This window comes from Triticum aestivum, chromosome 2D (assembly GCF_018294505.1).
Source record: "Triticum aestivum cultivar Chinese Spring chromosome 2D, IWGSC CS RefSeq v2.1, whole genome shotgun sequence".
NCBI lineage: Eukaryota > Viridiplantae > Streptophyta > Magnoliopsida > Poales > Poaceae > Triticum > Triticum aestivum.
The window spans coordinates 78056275-78072256 of NC_057799.1; the positions used below are offsets into that span (position 1 = coordinate 78056275).

The 15982-nt window shown below is 50.0% G+C and overlaps 1 protein-coding gene across 1 annotated transcript; it reads left to right on the plus strand.

The window, feature by feature from the left end:
- The first annotated feature begins 6786 nt into the window (after positions 1-6786).
- On the plus strand, positions 6787-9990 carry LOC123048820 (N6-mAMP deaminase). The gene is made up of 11 exons (XM_044471848.1): positions 6787-6958; positions 7690-7760; positions 7952-8043; positions 8125-8184; positions 8278-8493; positions 8571-8647; positions 8740-8809; positions 8943-9056; positions 9146-9212; positions 9319-9423; positions 9548-9990. The coding sequence occupies exons 1-11, from the start codon at positions 6846-6848 to the stop codon at positions 9673-9675; spliced, it is 1113 nt and encodes a 370-aa protein (XP_044327783.1). The 5' UTR covers positions 6787-6845; the 3' UTR covers positions 9676-9990.
- The last annotated feature ends 5992 nt before the right edge of the window (positions 9991-15982 follow it).

Consider the following 15982-nt stretch of genomic DNA (forward strand, 5'->3'; position numbering starts at 1 on the left):
CTAAACGCTCTTATATTTCTTTACAGATGGAGTACTATCTTTGTTTCCAAATACTAAGACGTTTTGGCAGAAATTTGCAGGGACACGCACCTGCCAAGCCCTGCCCCGCCGCTCGATTGCCTCACGATTCGTGAAGTACTTGGATGCCCCGCCGCTCGATTGCCTCACGATTCGTGAAGTACTTGGATCCCACGTCATCAAATCATGTCCTTAAACTGCATGAATGTCCTTAAACTAATGCAAGTATACGTCTTTGATCACGTATCTACCCATCCATCTATCTAGTATTATAATTAAACTAAACGCTCTTATATTTCTTTACAGATGGAGTACTATCTTTGTTTCCAAATACTAAGACGTTTTGGCAGAAATTTGCAGGGACACGCACCTGCCAAGCCCTGCCCCGCCGCTCGATTGCCTCACGATTCGTGAAGTACTTGGATCCCACGTCATCAAATCATGTCCTTAAACTGCATGAAGGTTCATTTAGACCAGGATCGACGAGGTCAGGGTACCGATTTCAAGGATTTGAACGTCGAGATTTGTTTATGTCGTGCTCTACGACCTCAAGGTTCAAAACAGACTTCACTCCCGCGCGGGGCGACGCGTGTGATGGGGTGGGCGAGGATGTTCAACGGGACGCCATCGACATGCTCAGATATATATGAGGTTGCACACGGCGTAGAACATGACGACGATCCTCCTCGGCAGCGGCTGGAGGCCATTCCTGGTAGTGCAGTCCGGGTGCCTGGGCTCTCCCAACGCCGCCCTGGGAGTGGTGTGGCGGCGCCGTCGTTATCCAACCACCAACGTCGGAGGTGGTGGCTGGGTGAGCCTGATGCGAGGGGAAAAGTGAGGAGAGAGAGATAGGGTCTGGCGAGGGCGGTCGAAGCGGTCACTCGGTTCATTTAAGTGCAAATAAATCAAGGAAAAAACAAAAAAGCAAAAAACATCTACATGGCATGCCTAGTCAGCATAAAATTGAGGGAAAATATGGCACAAAAGTGGATCGTTTGGGGTATAAATTGAGAATTTTTTTGAAAAAAGTTAATGTCTGCCACAAAGGCAATTTTAGGGGTAAAAAAATAGAGTTTACTCTATTTCTTTTCATAAATTTATTCAAAATGTATAAAGTTTTACTTCAATTAATCTAATATATACAGAGTAAATAAAAGCAGATGAATCATTATAGTACTAGGTTCGTCCAAGTTTATTAGGCCTCATTATAGTTTGGGTCCAACTTTGACTATGTGACTAAAAATATATAAAGTATATGATATAAAAAGTATATTGTTTGATTTGTATTTGATAGAGGTTTTCTATGGCATAGTTTTTGTGACATATAGTTTGCATTTTATTATTTAAACGCATGGTCAAACTTTGACTCAACATAAAAGAAGGTCTATTAAACCCGGACGGAAGGAGGGAGTATTAAAGATCACAAAAGAAAGAAGAATCACTACAGTTCTAAACATTTGTTCTTTCCAAATATACATTGAAGATTAACTCTAGGAGGACAGTGCAAAAGCAAATTAATTTACATGGGATGTAGAACAAAAAATAATGAGAGCAAATCAAATGTTTAGTAGCCCTAAAAAGCCTAATATCTAGTAAAATAAATTTATTTTCAAAATTTATTCTTTTTTTTTTGCTAAATCGTGGTAATTTCCTTTGCCTAAATTTAAATATATGTAACGAAATACGTAAAAGTCATTTAAAGTCTAGCTGCACAAATATGCGGATCACCCTTCTATTCCGCTAAATATAGAGACATGCCAATACACTAATTTTTTTGTAAAGAGAAATAGTCGAAAGACACCTTAAATCTGATAAATATCAAGGAAAACAACAACCTGTAAAAAGAAAAGACAGCTGGACATAGAACGATCCGTAAAATTGCATTGAAAATTGATGTTTGTCAAAAAGACCACCTACCCAACAGAATTGCCAGAAAAGACCTATTCTAAATAAAATTGATAGAAAAGACTCCTGAACCGTGGCGGCAGGCGCGCCAGCCGACACGTGGCACCTGCCACCACGGTGCAAGGCGGCAGCCCCTGCCGCCAGCCAGCCAGGCGGCAGGCTGCCCATAACAGCGAGGGGCTAATCGGTACGGAACGGAGGCCCGGTGGTGGGCACTGCCGCCTCGTCCGGTGGCGGCAGGACTGTTGCTAGCTGCAGCAAGACCTGATGCATGCATGTGGTAGTACTTCGTAGCCTCTGGACAGCGGAACCTAGCTTTGTCATGCATGCATCGCACTAGTGTATGCACAATACAAGCCTTTGAATTTTTATAAAATACGTGCGTGTATAACCTGCAGTTAAAACCATCAAAGATCCAAAATATGCTATGTGAGACAAATAAATAAATAAAAGCGTCGAAACAGATCGATCCAGACGGTTGCGGGAGGTTTGAGATCCGTGTTCAAGATGCCCTAAGTTTTTTTTTTTAGGGGAAAGAGATGCCCTAAGTTGAGAAGGGTAGATATCCAATTGTCGGTGGATCAAATAATTAAGAGAGTGATGAGATGAAAATACCCTAAAAAATATGGGAAAAGCTTACCTTCTGCCGACCGATCGCGCGCGCCCGTCCGCTGGCTTTGTGGCCGTCCGATCTATGTTTTATCAGACGGCCGAGAGCACTCCCGCGTCCGCTGGAGGCACGTCCGTTTCCTGCAACTCACCTCTTGTTTCAGGACAACCATTCCTACAACTGGATAATAGAAGGGGGTTTCATCCCGCAGCAGCGTGGGCTCGTGTGGCTGGGAGTGTGAGCTGCTGGATTTGGGAGGGCAGGACGCGGCGGCGCAAGGCGTTGGGCGATTGGGGCTTATCCAACGCGGTGGCGTCGACGACGGGCTCAGGATCGGCGGTGGCCGGCGACGACTCAAGCAGGTACAAATCAGAGATCCCTTCCCCCATTTTCTGGCCGATGCGGCGATGGTGATGCTCCCTACTATTTCTCCTCTGCGCCTTCCTGTGACGCCCGTATAACTAAGCTACAGTAACCCTCAACTAATGATGCCACGTCACCTTGATTACTGTTGCTAATCTCGCGTTAGTTCGAAACCGGTTCGGGTTCAAATTAAAAATCAAACAAACAATAAAAGTTTTCAAACATTACAACTAAAATGTTCTAAATGTGTCAAATAAATCTGGGAAATAATGGTGGAGAAACCACAATTTTTCAAAATGTTTAAATGCTCCAAAATAAATAGAGCAGCAGCTAAAATCAATAATGAAATGCCTTTATAATATATAAAATGTTAAACTATTTTGTTTGGGTGCCCAAGTTATTATGGCATTAGAAAAAGTAGTAATACTATTTTAGGAACTACTCTAATATTTTATAAAACTATAATTAATAGGAAATAAAATATAAAAGTAAGAGAAAAAATAAGAAAAGGGAAAATAAAACAAAAACAAAAAGAATTAATAAAAGGAAAACCCCCACTGGCGCAGCCCCCCGGGGCTTCGGCCCACTCCCCCACGAGCTTCCACTGTTTGCGCGACCGTGATCACTCGGGAGCTGATCACGGGTTTATACTTACATATACATTATATGATACCTGTGGTGACTAAAGTCGGGTCGGCTCGTAGAGTACCCGCAATTGATTCCGATGTGGGGGCTGAAAGGACAGGTGGCTCCATCCCGGTAGAGGTGGGCCTAGGTTCCCGACGGCCCCCGACTGTTACTTTGTGGCGAAGCGACAGGGCAGATTGAGACCACCTAGGTGAGAGGTGGGTCTGGCCCTGGTCGGCGTTCCGGATACTTCAATTAACACGCTTAACGGGATCTTGATATTTGATCTGAGTCTGGCCACTGGCCTATACGCACTAACCAACTACGCGGGAACAGTTATAGGCACTCGACGTCGTGGTATCAGCCGAAGCCTTCTTGACGTCAGCGACTGAGTGGCGCCGCGCCAGGTTGGACCGCGTAACGCAACTTCCTTTGTAATGGAGGTTGCTAGGTCTGCTCACCGGCCGCGTTCGCAACGTGCAGGTGTGCAATGGGCGATGGGCCCAGACCCATGCGCACATAGGATTTAGACCGGCGTGCTGACCTCTCTGTTGTGCCTAGGTGGGGCTGCGACGTGTTGATCTTCCGAGGCCGGGCATGACCCAGGAAAGTGTGTCCGGCCAAAGGGGATCGAGCGTGTTGGGTAATGTGGTGCACCCCTGCAGGGAAGTTTATCTATTCGAATAGTCGTGATCCTCGGTAACAGGACGACCCGGAGTTGTACCTTGACCTTATGACAACTAGAACCGGATACTTAATAAAAACACACCCTTCCAAGTGCCAGATATAACCCGATGACCGCTCTCACTCAGGGCGACGAGGGAAGGATCGCCGGGTAGGTGTATGCTATGCGATGATACTTGGTGAACTTACCATCTACTCTCTTCTACATGCTGCAAGATGGAGGCTGCCAGAAGCGTAGTCTTCGACAGGACTAGCTATCCCCCTCTTATTCTGGCATTTTGCAGTTCAATCCACTGATATTGCCTCTTTACACAGATACCCTGCATATGTAGTGTAGATCCTTGCTTGCGAGTACTTTGGATGAGTACTCACGGTTGCTTTGCTCCCCCTTTTCCCCTTTTCCTTTCTTCCTGGTTGTCGCAACCAGATGCTGGAGCCCAGGAGCCAGACGCCACCGTCGACGACGGCTCCTACTACACCGGAGGTGCCTACTACTACGTGCAGGCCGCTGACGACGACCAGGAGTAGTTTAGGAGGATCCCATGCAGGAGGCATGCGCCTCTTTCGATCTGTATCCCAGTTTGTGCTAGCCATCTTATGGCAACTTGTTTAACTTATGTCTGTAATCAGATATTGTTGCTTCCGCTGACTTGTCTATGATCGAGCACTTGTATTCGAGCCCTCGAGGTCCCTGGCTTGTATGACTTATTTATTTTTAGAGTTGTGTTGTGATATTTTCCCGTGAGTCCCTGATCTTGATCGTACACGTTTGCGTGTATGATTAGTGTACGATTGAATCGGGGGCGTCACACTTCTGGCCTCTACGCCGGCGTGTACGCGACGTTTTTTGCAGTGGCGCTCCCTATTGCAGTGATGATTCGGCAGTGTCATATGAGAGAGGAAGTTTTGTTTTAGAGAAGTAGTAGGGGAAGTTGTGTTTCAGAGAGAAGGGTGAGCGGCAGAGCATGTTGCAGAGTTTCTGAATTTTTGCACATGGGTAGCCATAGTGTTGCAGAAACTTCCATTTAGCTATTGCACGCCGGCGGCGGGCTGATTTTGGGGTGGGTTGGCGGCAGCGCCGCGCGGGATGCAACTCTGTCGGAGCCAGGGGCAAGAGTGTGTTGTTTCTGTAGCAGAGCGTTTGTTGCGGGAAGTAACAAGTGGACATGCGGTCTTGTTTCTGCAACAAAGCGTTTGTTGCGGGAAGTAACGAGTGGGCATGCGGTCTTGTTTCTACAACAGAGCGTTTGTTGCAGGATGTAACGAGTGGGCATGTGGGGCGTGGACGCTACATCGGAAGACTATCAGCTCGGTCATCCAACGGTCGTCGAGGCGACGGACAATATCTAAACATTGGCCGACGGACGCGTAGCAGCGCCTAAAAAATATCAGTAGCAGGGCCTGGGTTGAGAAGAAAAGATATCAATGAAGATAATTAAGATTTTAGAAAATACCCTAAAAAATATCAGTAGCGGGCCCTGGGGTTCACCCCGCCACTGATAACATTTACCGGTGGCGGCTCGGATAACTGATGACCAGTGGCGTGCATGTAGGATTACCCACTACTAATAACTTCGGTTCCTCTTACCCCTAGCCGAGATGACCATTGGCGTGCGTGTAGGATTGTCCATTACTTATCGTCGACGAGTCGCCGTGGAGTCGTCCCTTCTAGTGTTGCTGTGGTGGCAATTCTCAATTAATGGTTTTTTTTTTTGCTGCCGGGAAATGTAGAAGAGATGTTCCATGAGTGTTCAATGAGTTTTTGTTGTATTCCTTCCGTTCACATAGCTTATTTTGGATCTTCAATGATTTTAAATGCAGGTTATACGCGCACGTGTTTTAGAAATACAAAGGCTCATCCAGTAAAAAAAAGAAATACACGGGCTCATATTGTGGGTACACAAGTTGATCGGTTAGTTGACTTTTCATTTTCAGGGGTAGCAAGCTAACTGCCACGATGTACTAGCACATGCAACGATCATTAGCCCTGCTTTTTTTTAATGTTGCAAAAAAAATTGAATGTTGGATCATTAGCCCTGCTACCACATGCATGCATGCATTTTGGTTTAGTGGCCCGTGAGCAGCGGAAACAGTCCGCCACCGGACGAGGCGGCAGGGCCAACCACCAGCCTCCGTTCCGTAGCGATTCGCGGCTCACTGTTATGTTATGGGCAGCCTGCCGCCTAGCCGGCTGGCGGCAGGGGCTGGCGGCAGGGGCTGCCGCCTCGCACCGTGGCGGCAGGTACCACGTGTCGGCTGGCGCACCTACCGCCATAGTTCAGGTGGTCTTTTTTGTTAATTTTGTTTAAAGAATATTTTTTTATCAATTCCGTTGGGCAAGTGGTCTTTTTCGACGAAAATTCTTGAAAATTATACTTGCATTTTTCTTCTTTCGACTGTACACCGCCCAACAAAAATTATAAATTAGATTGAACCAACAGTAAAAAAAGAGACATGTAAAAACACCCTTGTCATACCACACTTTGAAAAGTGCAGTAAACCACTTGCGCAGAATCGGGTGGTCCAGAAATGAGAAAGAAAATCGACCAGCATTTATAATTTTGCCTCTGCACTTTGGCCCCACAAAGAAAGACTGGAGCGAGACAAAACCAATCATACAAGGCGAGCGCCGGCGGCCATGGCGACTCAGACCTCGGAGGCGGAGAAGGAGATGAGGGAGTGGTGCGTCGCGCTCCCCAAGGTGGAGCTCCACGCCCACCTCAATGGCTCCGTCCGCAACTCCACCCTCCTGTCAGTACCGCTCTCCCTCTCCTCTCCCCTCCCCTCCCCGACCACCCCAAACCTCAACCCCGGCCCCCGGTTCTTCGTGCCTTCCATCCGGTAGCTAAGGTCCTGCTTATCCTAGGCTAGAGTAGTGCAACTGGAGTTGTACTGACCTTGGCGTCGTTCTTCTGCATCCTGGGGGGCAAGGCAACAGCGTCCGCTACCGCTCTCCCAGATCGTTTTCCTGAACGATTTTTCCTTTTTTTAAAGAAGTTCTGCTGAACGATTCATCATCTGATACTGTACTGACCACCGAAGATTTTCGAAATTTTGGCCTACCAAAAATGTCTTATAATTTGGGAGAGAGGAAGTAGATGCCATGTGCGTACTGAAACTGTTCTGTGATAGTGTCATAGTCTCATGGATGCTCCCTAGCTACTTAAATCACCTACCAATTTTACTACCATGGTGATTTCAGGGCGCGGTATCTCTATTATCTTCAACACGTACCTCTCTTTTCTCAAATATACGTACCAAAACGCGCAACATTTTCTTCACTGTATACATTAGTATCATATATAAAACATCTCCGATTTTGGTCGGTACCATTCATTTGTCGGTATTTATACTTTCTTGTCTTCTAACAATGCTATGTTGACATGTTAGTATTTCTATCGAGATGGAAACATGATTATCCATTGGAGTTGATATTTCTATTTTTAGAAATTGATATCCTTTTGTTGCCATTTCTTGAATAGAGAACTAGCAAAAGAACTAGGTGACAAAGGAGTCATTGTCTTTGAAGATGTCAAGGATGTGATCATGAAGAGTAAGTGGACCATTTCTGTGCCATTTTCTAATGATGTTACCTACCCATAAGTCGTATCAAAACATACTTATGAACCAAATATGAATATCTTTGAAATTATGTACTTATATTTCCCTGTTGCAATATGTGTACTATTTGTAAGGCTCGAATTCCATGCCTGCTTATTAACTCTGGTTTTAAATTTTCAACAGATGACAGATCTCTCCCAGAGTGTTTTAGGCTCTTTGATTTGTTTCATATACTCACGACTGACCATGATACAGTAACAAGGATCGCTAAGGAGGTATGTTAATCATTATTCGCGCTATCTCACATTTGTTCTACACAACATTCCTTCAGTTAATTATTTAGACAAAACTAACAGGTTGTAGGAGATTTTGCTGCTGAGAATGTTTTGTATTTGGAAATAAGGACGACACCTAAGGTGCTACTTTTGAATTCTTTTTCATATTAGTTCACAATTTTACAAGTCTGTGCGCATCACTAGTTTTGTGTCTCTTTTGCTCTCACCGCCTAGAATAATGAAGCCAAGGGGATGACCAAGCGATCCTACATGAATGCTGTAGTTAAAGGTCTTAAGTCTGTTGAAGACATTGATGTTGTTCTAAACGATGAAATATTAAGTTGTACACCAATGAGTGATTCGGGTGGCGACACAAAGAGAAAGAAGATATATGTTAGGCTCCTTCTGAGTATTGACCGCCGTGAGACAACTTCTGCTGCATTGGATACTGTATGTTGATCTTCCACTTTAGCCTCTACTCTGAACAAATCTTGGAACATATTTAATAGTTTACTTCCTTTCGTCAGGTTAATTTAGCCATGGAAATGAAGGACCAGGGTGTGATTGGCATTGATCTCTCTGGCAATCCAGTTGTAGGGGAATGGTAAGAAATATTTTATATCTGGCTTGAACTAAATGAAAACATGTTAACTATTTATGTGCTAATATTCCATGGTGCTTTCAACTTTTGTGAAGGGAGACATACTTGCCTGCTCTAGAATATGCTAAAGAGCTGGGAATCCCCACCACAATTCACTGTGGCGAGGTATGAAAACACATTCAGACAATTTCCAAACACACTATTTCCTTATTATCATTATTTTCTCAAAGTACCATTTGCAAATCTTTACATACATTATTTGGCCGATGAAATTAGATACAGTATTAGTGAACAACAGGTACCAAACAGGAAGGAGATCCAAGCAATGCTGGACTTCTGCCCTCAAAGGCTAGGTCATGTCTGCTGCCTCGACGACGAAGAGTGGAAGAAGCTCAAGTCATCAATGATCCCGGTAACCTTATTTCTGCTCCTTGGCTTTCATTGTCTGTAGCTATTCTATGTCACCTGTGCTTCCCTAACCTCCGAGACAAAATTCTGCAGGTGGAGATATGTTTAACCTCCAATGTTATGACCGGAGGCGCCCCTTCTCTAGAGCTTCATCACTTTGGTCTGTATCTGACAATGCAGCACCCAAAATCCTTGACCAAAAAAAAAAAAAAAAAAAACTAACCCCAGCAAGCATCTTAACATTCCGAGTTTCTGAACTTGTGCAGCTGACCTCTACAACGCGAAGCACCCTCTGTCGCTGTGCACCGACGATTCAGGCCTCTTCTCGACGAGCCTCTCAAACGAGTATTACCTCGTCGCGTCTACCTTCGGTACGCCCATTTATCTTAGAAACAGTGCCTGGAAAATCAATCAGAGATTATTCCTCTTTAATTCCAACAACATATACTTGTGTACACCGACTCTGAACATTGAATTCGGTGCGTAATTTATCAGGTCTTAGCAAGGCCGAGCTGTTTCGGCTGGCCCAGGGAGCTGTGGAGTTCGTGTTCGCTGGCGACGAGGTGAAGAAGTCACTGAGGGCGGTGTTTGAGCGTGCGGCGGCAGAGAGGATCGAGAGTTAGGCCCCCTCGGCCTTGCTCCCCAGTGTAATAGTATGCGACTATGTGTTTCCCGGGTAGATCAGGAGGAGATGAATAGAGAATAGAAATCTCATGTGCGGTGTGCGCCCGTGCCGGATCAAATGACGCACCGTGATTCAGTTACCTGGACAGGACGGCGATTCAGTATTCCATTTTCTCTGAACCAGAACACTTGTTCGGTTTGGTTGTTGTCAACAGAAGCACACGGGGTTGACGTAGGATCGATCGATCGCGTGCATTTGAAATCACAATTGCACAATACACAACAGCGGGATGTCATCACAATTTAAACCACTACAGACATCACATAGTTACAGTGCATTGTAATTGCATACATACTAACTATCACAGTTCGTCCTGTTCATATGTTTGGTCGGTCGAGACAACATAATTTTGACGCAGAGCACGGTAGATGCTTCGATAACGCTGCAGATATATTTTTCCATTATTTCCTTCCTTTGAGGCTAGGGTGGTAATAAACATGGGGAAGATGAGATTGTTCGATAAATTTGCGACGACCGATAAGTGGAATTAGTAAATTTGCTATGAACACATTTCATAGAAGGCATGAAAGGTTCATGGATAAGAAGTCAGTAATTTTAAAAAAGGAAGTCCGATTACTGGACACTGAAACTGCACGTTTCAATAATAAGCAAATACGGCCGAGCTCTGCTGCGCGCCGCTCCCGCTCCCGCTCCGCTGCGCCGCGGGCCACTCCGGCCGCGGCGGCCACAAATCCGGCTTGCCGTCCCGTCCCGTCCCTCCTCGGCTGCTTCGCCACGCGGGCGCTCCCCCCCCCCCCCCCACCCTGCGGTTCCTCGTCCTCGCGCGGTCCGTTCGGGGCCCCGTTCTCGCCATCATCACCAACTACCACCGTTGCGGGCTCAGATCCGGCTTCGACGCCGCGAATCCTGCGGCGGGGCGAGTCGTCCTGCTCGGGGCACCATCCCCTGCTGTCAACTCCTCCCCCTCGAGCGATGAGCACGGCTGGACGGAGGTCAGATCCCGAAAAGGGGGGCGTGCTGGATCCGGCCCTGCGGTCCATCCGCGCCCCTCCTCGGAGCGCCGCTCGGACCGCCATCGGGACTTCAATGCTCGCTCCGGCCGCGACGTCTTTTTAAGCAGATTCAAAGGGAAGTGCTTCCGGTGCCTCAGCAAGCTCCACCGTCGCAAGGATTGCAGAGATCCTCTCCGCTGCATCCTTTGCAAGCGCCAGGGCTACTTTGCCTGGGAGTGCCCACAGAATCCGAAGAACGGGGGTCCAGGAGGGACCGCCCGAGAGAGACTGAAGCCGGCCACGTCCAGGGCTCCGGTGCGCGACCGTCTCCGCTTCCCGTCGTCGGCCTACCCTCCACCGCCCCCTCCGGCAATGGACCGCTTCCTCCACTGCGACCCTGCACGGCGCCCGCGGGTCAGCAACAAGGTGGTGGTCGCCACGCCCGTTCTCGAGCGCGAGGAGTTCGTCCTTCGCCAGCACGCTGTCACGCTCTCTGCCATCGACGGGATCCACGCGACAAACCCCATGGCGGTGGGCAAGGCCATCGAGGAGCTGATAGGCACGCCGCCTTTCCAGCTTCGCGTCACCTCCCACCAACCTGAGGCGTTCCTGGTCCACTTCGACCTGCCGGCGCACCGCGACGACGCCGTGCGGAGGGGCTCCATCAAGGTGGACGGCTTCAAGTTCTTCATCCGTGCTTGGCACGAAGACGACCACACAGCTATCATGAGCCTGCCGCTGCACGTCCGTATCGTCGTTGAAGGCCTCCCGATGCAGTTCTGGTCCTTGGAGGGGGCAGACGAGGCGTTCGGCGACTTCGGCCGCATCGACCGCCTTGACAGCCGGACCCTGGAGCGAGGCCACACCATGACCTTCGCCTGCTGGCTCTGGACATGGAACGTCGCGCACATCCCCACCACGCGGGCGCTCTGGGTGCTCAAGAGGGGAGCGGGCCGCGTCGACGAGATCAGCGGCTACTCCCCTCCTGATCGTCGCATCCCTCCTCCGCCGGGCGTCCGCCGCTACGACATGCTCATCCACGTGGATCGGATGGAGGACTGGACCCCGCTCTCGCCGCGCTCCTCGCACTCGGGACAGAGCGGGATTCCTTCCTCCTCCGACGATGACGACGATCGCCCCTTTCCACGGACCGAGCCTGGCTCCTGGGCTGCTGGCGTCGAGGACGGCCAGGCCCCGGGGAGGAGGGCGGCTCCGAGGGCGCCGGCTTCCGGATGCAGGGGCGGGCCTCGGGTCGACGATCGCCGCGACCAAGACCGCGACGGCGAGCAAGCTGGGCTGCGGCGCACCTGGAAGGACGCGTTTCTGGGCAACTCTTGCCACGCCAAGGGCAAGGCCACTGACGTCGTCGAGGCCGCTCCCCAGCCACGCAACAAGGCTCCCTCTGATCGTCGCCGTGAAGACCAGACCAAGGACAGAGTCAAGCACAAGAAGGCAAAGGAGGGCTCTGTTCTCAGGGCCACTCCCCCGCTCCCACTCCGACCGCGCGAGCCCGCACGCCAGAGCGCCTCTGAGCCTGACCCGGTGGCCCAGTTTTTCTCCTTCCCTGGCGGGCTCGCCCTCTCCCCTCCGCCTCGTACAGACGTCATGCAGCTGGAGATCGAGAACGCCATGCGCGACGCGCTCACTTCCCCGCTGGCCTTTGAAGATGGCGGCCGCTCGCCGCCCCAAGCTTCGACGCGCCGTGGGGCCGTGGACGGCTTCCCGGAGGACGACATTCTGCCGTGCATCGCCGACCTCGACGCCCCTCTCAGCAGCCCTTGCATCTCCACCCCGGCTCCTGCTGCTGTGGGTTTTCAAGTCGCCGCCATAACCCAGAAGGTTGACTGCCTCCACATCGATGCTGGGCAAGGGAGCACCAGTCAGGCGGGCGGTTCGCCGCATCCGTTCAGCCCCTCTCCGACGGCCATCCTCGACGCCCCGCCCGCTCCGCCCGTCCGGCCACGCTCTTCAGCCCCTCCGAAAAGTGCGGGCCACTTCTGCTCCTTCTCGCCGGAGCGCGCGTCAGGCCGCGTCTGGCTGCACTGTGCCGGTGGCTCAGCGCGCGGCGCTGCGCCTCGTCCAGGAGCTCGGTGGCCTCGGCCCAAAGGATCGGATGACTCCGGCGGCGGCGGCTCTGCTCAAGCGCTTCGATGAGCCTCTGTCCCGTAGCGACATCAAGGCGATCGCAAAGCTCACTGGCCTGGACAGTAAGGCCCTGGAAATCACGGCCGGGATGGCCGGCGCAGATGCTGAGGATGTAGTTTGATCATGTTAGTTTTAGCTACTAGTCTTCGTCGACGACTGGTCTTAAACCAGTTCGAGTTAGGATTAGTCTTCATGTGTAGTCTTCAGTTGGCAGGATCAGTTTGTAGTCATCGCCGGGATTTTGGGTCTATTGGAGGCCGGCGGTGCCCCCTGGATAGATGTAATGTGTGTTGTAACCCCTCTGTTTTATATGTTAGTCGACGAAGCGAACACCACTGTCTCCATGTTTGACACAAATTACAGGATCATGTCGTGGAACGTTAGGGGCCTGAACGCGCCGGCTAGACGATCTGCAGTTAGAGAGGTGGCGCAGGCAAATAAGATTTCAATCCTAAACCTTCAAGAAACTAAATTGGAGACATGGACTCCTGACATGGCTCGCGATGTTGGGGAAATCTTCTGCAAGGCTGCGTCGTGCTTCCGGCAATGGGCAAGAGAGGGGGCGCGGCAATTTTCTGGGACAAGCAGACCGTCGAGATCACGGATCAGATCATCGCTAGTTTCTCCATCACTGCAAGGGTGAAGATCATTAGTACAGGCTGCTCGTTTTGGATGACTACGGTCTACGGCCCGACGGACGACCAACAGAAACCCAACTTTCTGTCGGAACTGGCTGCGGTTGCGCCGCCTGCAACAGAGCCATGGATGCTGAATGGCGATTTCAACATGATATACCAAGCTAGAGACAAAAACAACTGCAACATCAACAGAAGGATGATGGGCCGTTTCCGCAGGGCAATTGACCTCGCCGGGGTGAAAGAGGTCAAATGCAAAAACAGGAGATTTACGTGGAGCAGTGAGAGGGAGGACCCAACTCTTTGCAGTATCGACAAAGTTTTCTGTAACCTGGCATGGGAGGATATGCACCCAAGTTTCGTCCTCATGGCGGCTTCCACTTCGTTCTCTGATCATTGCCCTCTGGTGCTGGCTAATGGAGTTAGGCCTGTCACCAAGGCAAGGTTCAAATTTGAGAACTTTTGGACAGTTTTCCCTCACTTCCAGGAGACAGTGCAGCACGCATGGGAGAGGCCTGTCCGCCACGACTGCTCGTTCGTCAGGATGAAAAAGAAGATGGAAAGAGTAGCGGTGGATCTAAAGGTTTGGAGCAAAAGCTTGTTTGGGGGTGCAAAACTTCAATTCCACATTGCAAACGAGGTTATCATGAGGCTCGACGTGGCGCACGAGGCCAGACCGCTGTCAACTGATGAGCTTCACCTGAGGAAGCAGCTTAAACTGAAGGTTCTCGGGCTGGCAGCAATTGAAAGGGCTCGCAAGAAGCAGGCCTCCAGGATTTCTTGGCTCCGCGCGGGAGATGCCAACTCAAAGTTCTTCCATGCCCGCCTCCTCTCGCGTCGTAGAAAAAATTACATCCACTCCATCAAAAAGGGCGACGCCATTGTCACGGAGCCGCGGGAGAAAGCTCAGCTGGCCTTCGATCACTTCGCCCGCGGCCTTGGCGAATCCCTGCAACGGAGCTGCACGCTTAACTGGGACCTGCTTCAGCTACCAGCCGTCGACCTGCAAGGCATTGATCTACCTTTCTGTGAGCAAGAAATCTGGGCTGCCATCAAGGCATCTCCGACTGAAAAAGCTCTCGGGCCGGATGGTTACACCGGCAAGTTCTTCAGATCATGTTGGCACATTATCAAACAAGATATCATGGCGGTTTTCCAAAAGTTCTACAATCTAGCGGGTGACAACTTTGCTGATCTGAACACTGCCTTCATTGCCTTGCTGCCAAAGAAGGATGGAGCAATAGAGATGGGCCACTTCCGACCGATCAGCCTCATTCATTCCATTGCTAAGCTGATTGCAAAAGTGTTGTCCATGAGGTTGGCGTCTCGACTACAAGACCTGATTTCCCCTGCACAAACGGCGTTCCAGAAGGGGAAATGCTTGCAGGAAAGCTACCAATACGTGCAGGGCTATGTCAGGGCGCTCCATCGGCAGAAAAAAGGGCCCTTCTGTTCAAGCTGGATATTGCAAAAGCTTACGATTCTATCTCCTGGGCTTATCTCCTGGAGCTTATGCAAAAGCTGGGTTTTCCCCCGAGATGGCGTGATTGGATTGCGCTAATGCTATCGTCGGCCTCTTCTTCGGTGCTGCTAAACGGGGAGCCGAGCGATCACTTCTGGCACATGCAAGGATTAAGACAAGGTGACCCCCTCTACCCTCTGCTCTTCATCATCGCAATTGACCCGCTCCACCATCTGCTTGCTGCTGCGTCGGATCTTGGGGTCCTGGCGCCTCTGCCGGGCCGCGGTCCAAGCTTGCGGGTTAGCTTATACGCCGATGACGCAGTTATCTTCGCAAATCCATCTGCTCAGGAGGTGGGCAAGTTGCTTGATCTGTTGGACAGTTTTGGACAAGCCACCGGACTTAAACTAAATCAAAGAAAATCATCAGTTGTTGCAATCTGCTGTGAAGATCTGAATGTGCCGGATTTGCTACAGGGTTTTGGTGGACAGATTGTCAGTTTCCCGATAACTTACCTGGGGCTCCCAATCTCGCCAACTCGCCTCAGAATGGCACATTTCCAATTCCTGATCGATAGATTGAAAGCACGGCTGGCCGGCTGGAAGGGCAAGCTCCTTAATATAGCTAGGAGAAGAGTCCTCGTCAGATGCGTCCTCTCTGCCCTACCAACTTTTGCGATGACTGCACTGAAGATACCAAAGAAAATCCTGAATGAAATGGACAAATCGCGAAGACGCTTCCTATGGGCACAAGACGATGAGCTCTCTGGTGGAAAGTGCAAGGTCTCCTGGGAAAAGGTTTGCTCCCCTCTAGACTGTGGAGGCCTTGGTTTACTAGACCTGCACAAATTCAACCGTGCGCTGAGATTGCGATGGCAGTGGCTCACATGGGCGCGGCCGGATAAGCCTTGGGTTGCCGTGACCCCTACTCCTGACGATCATGAAAGGGCTCTGTTCGGCAAAGCGACATCAATCCATGTTGGCAATGGAAACAAGACCAACTTCTGGAAAGATAGCTGGATCGGTGACGAGCCACTGTCCACAGCCTTCC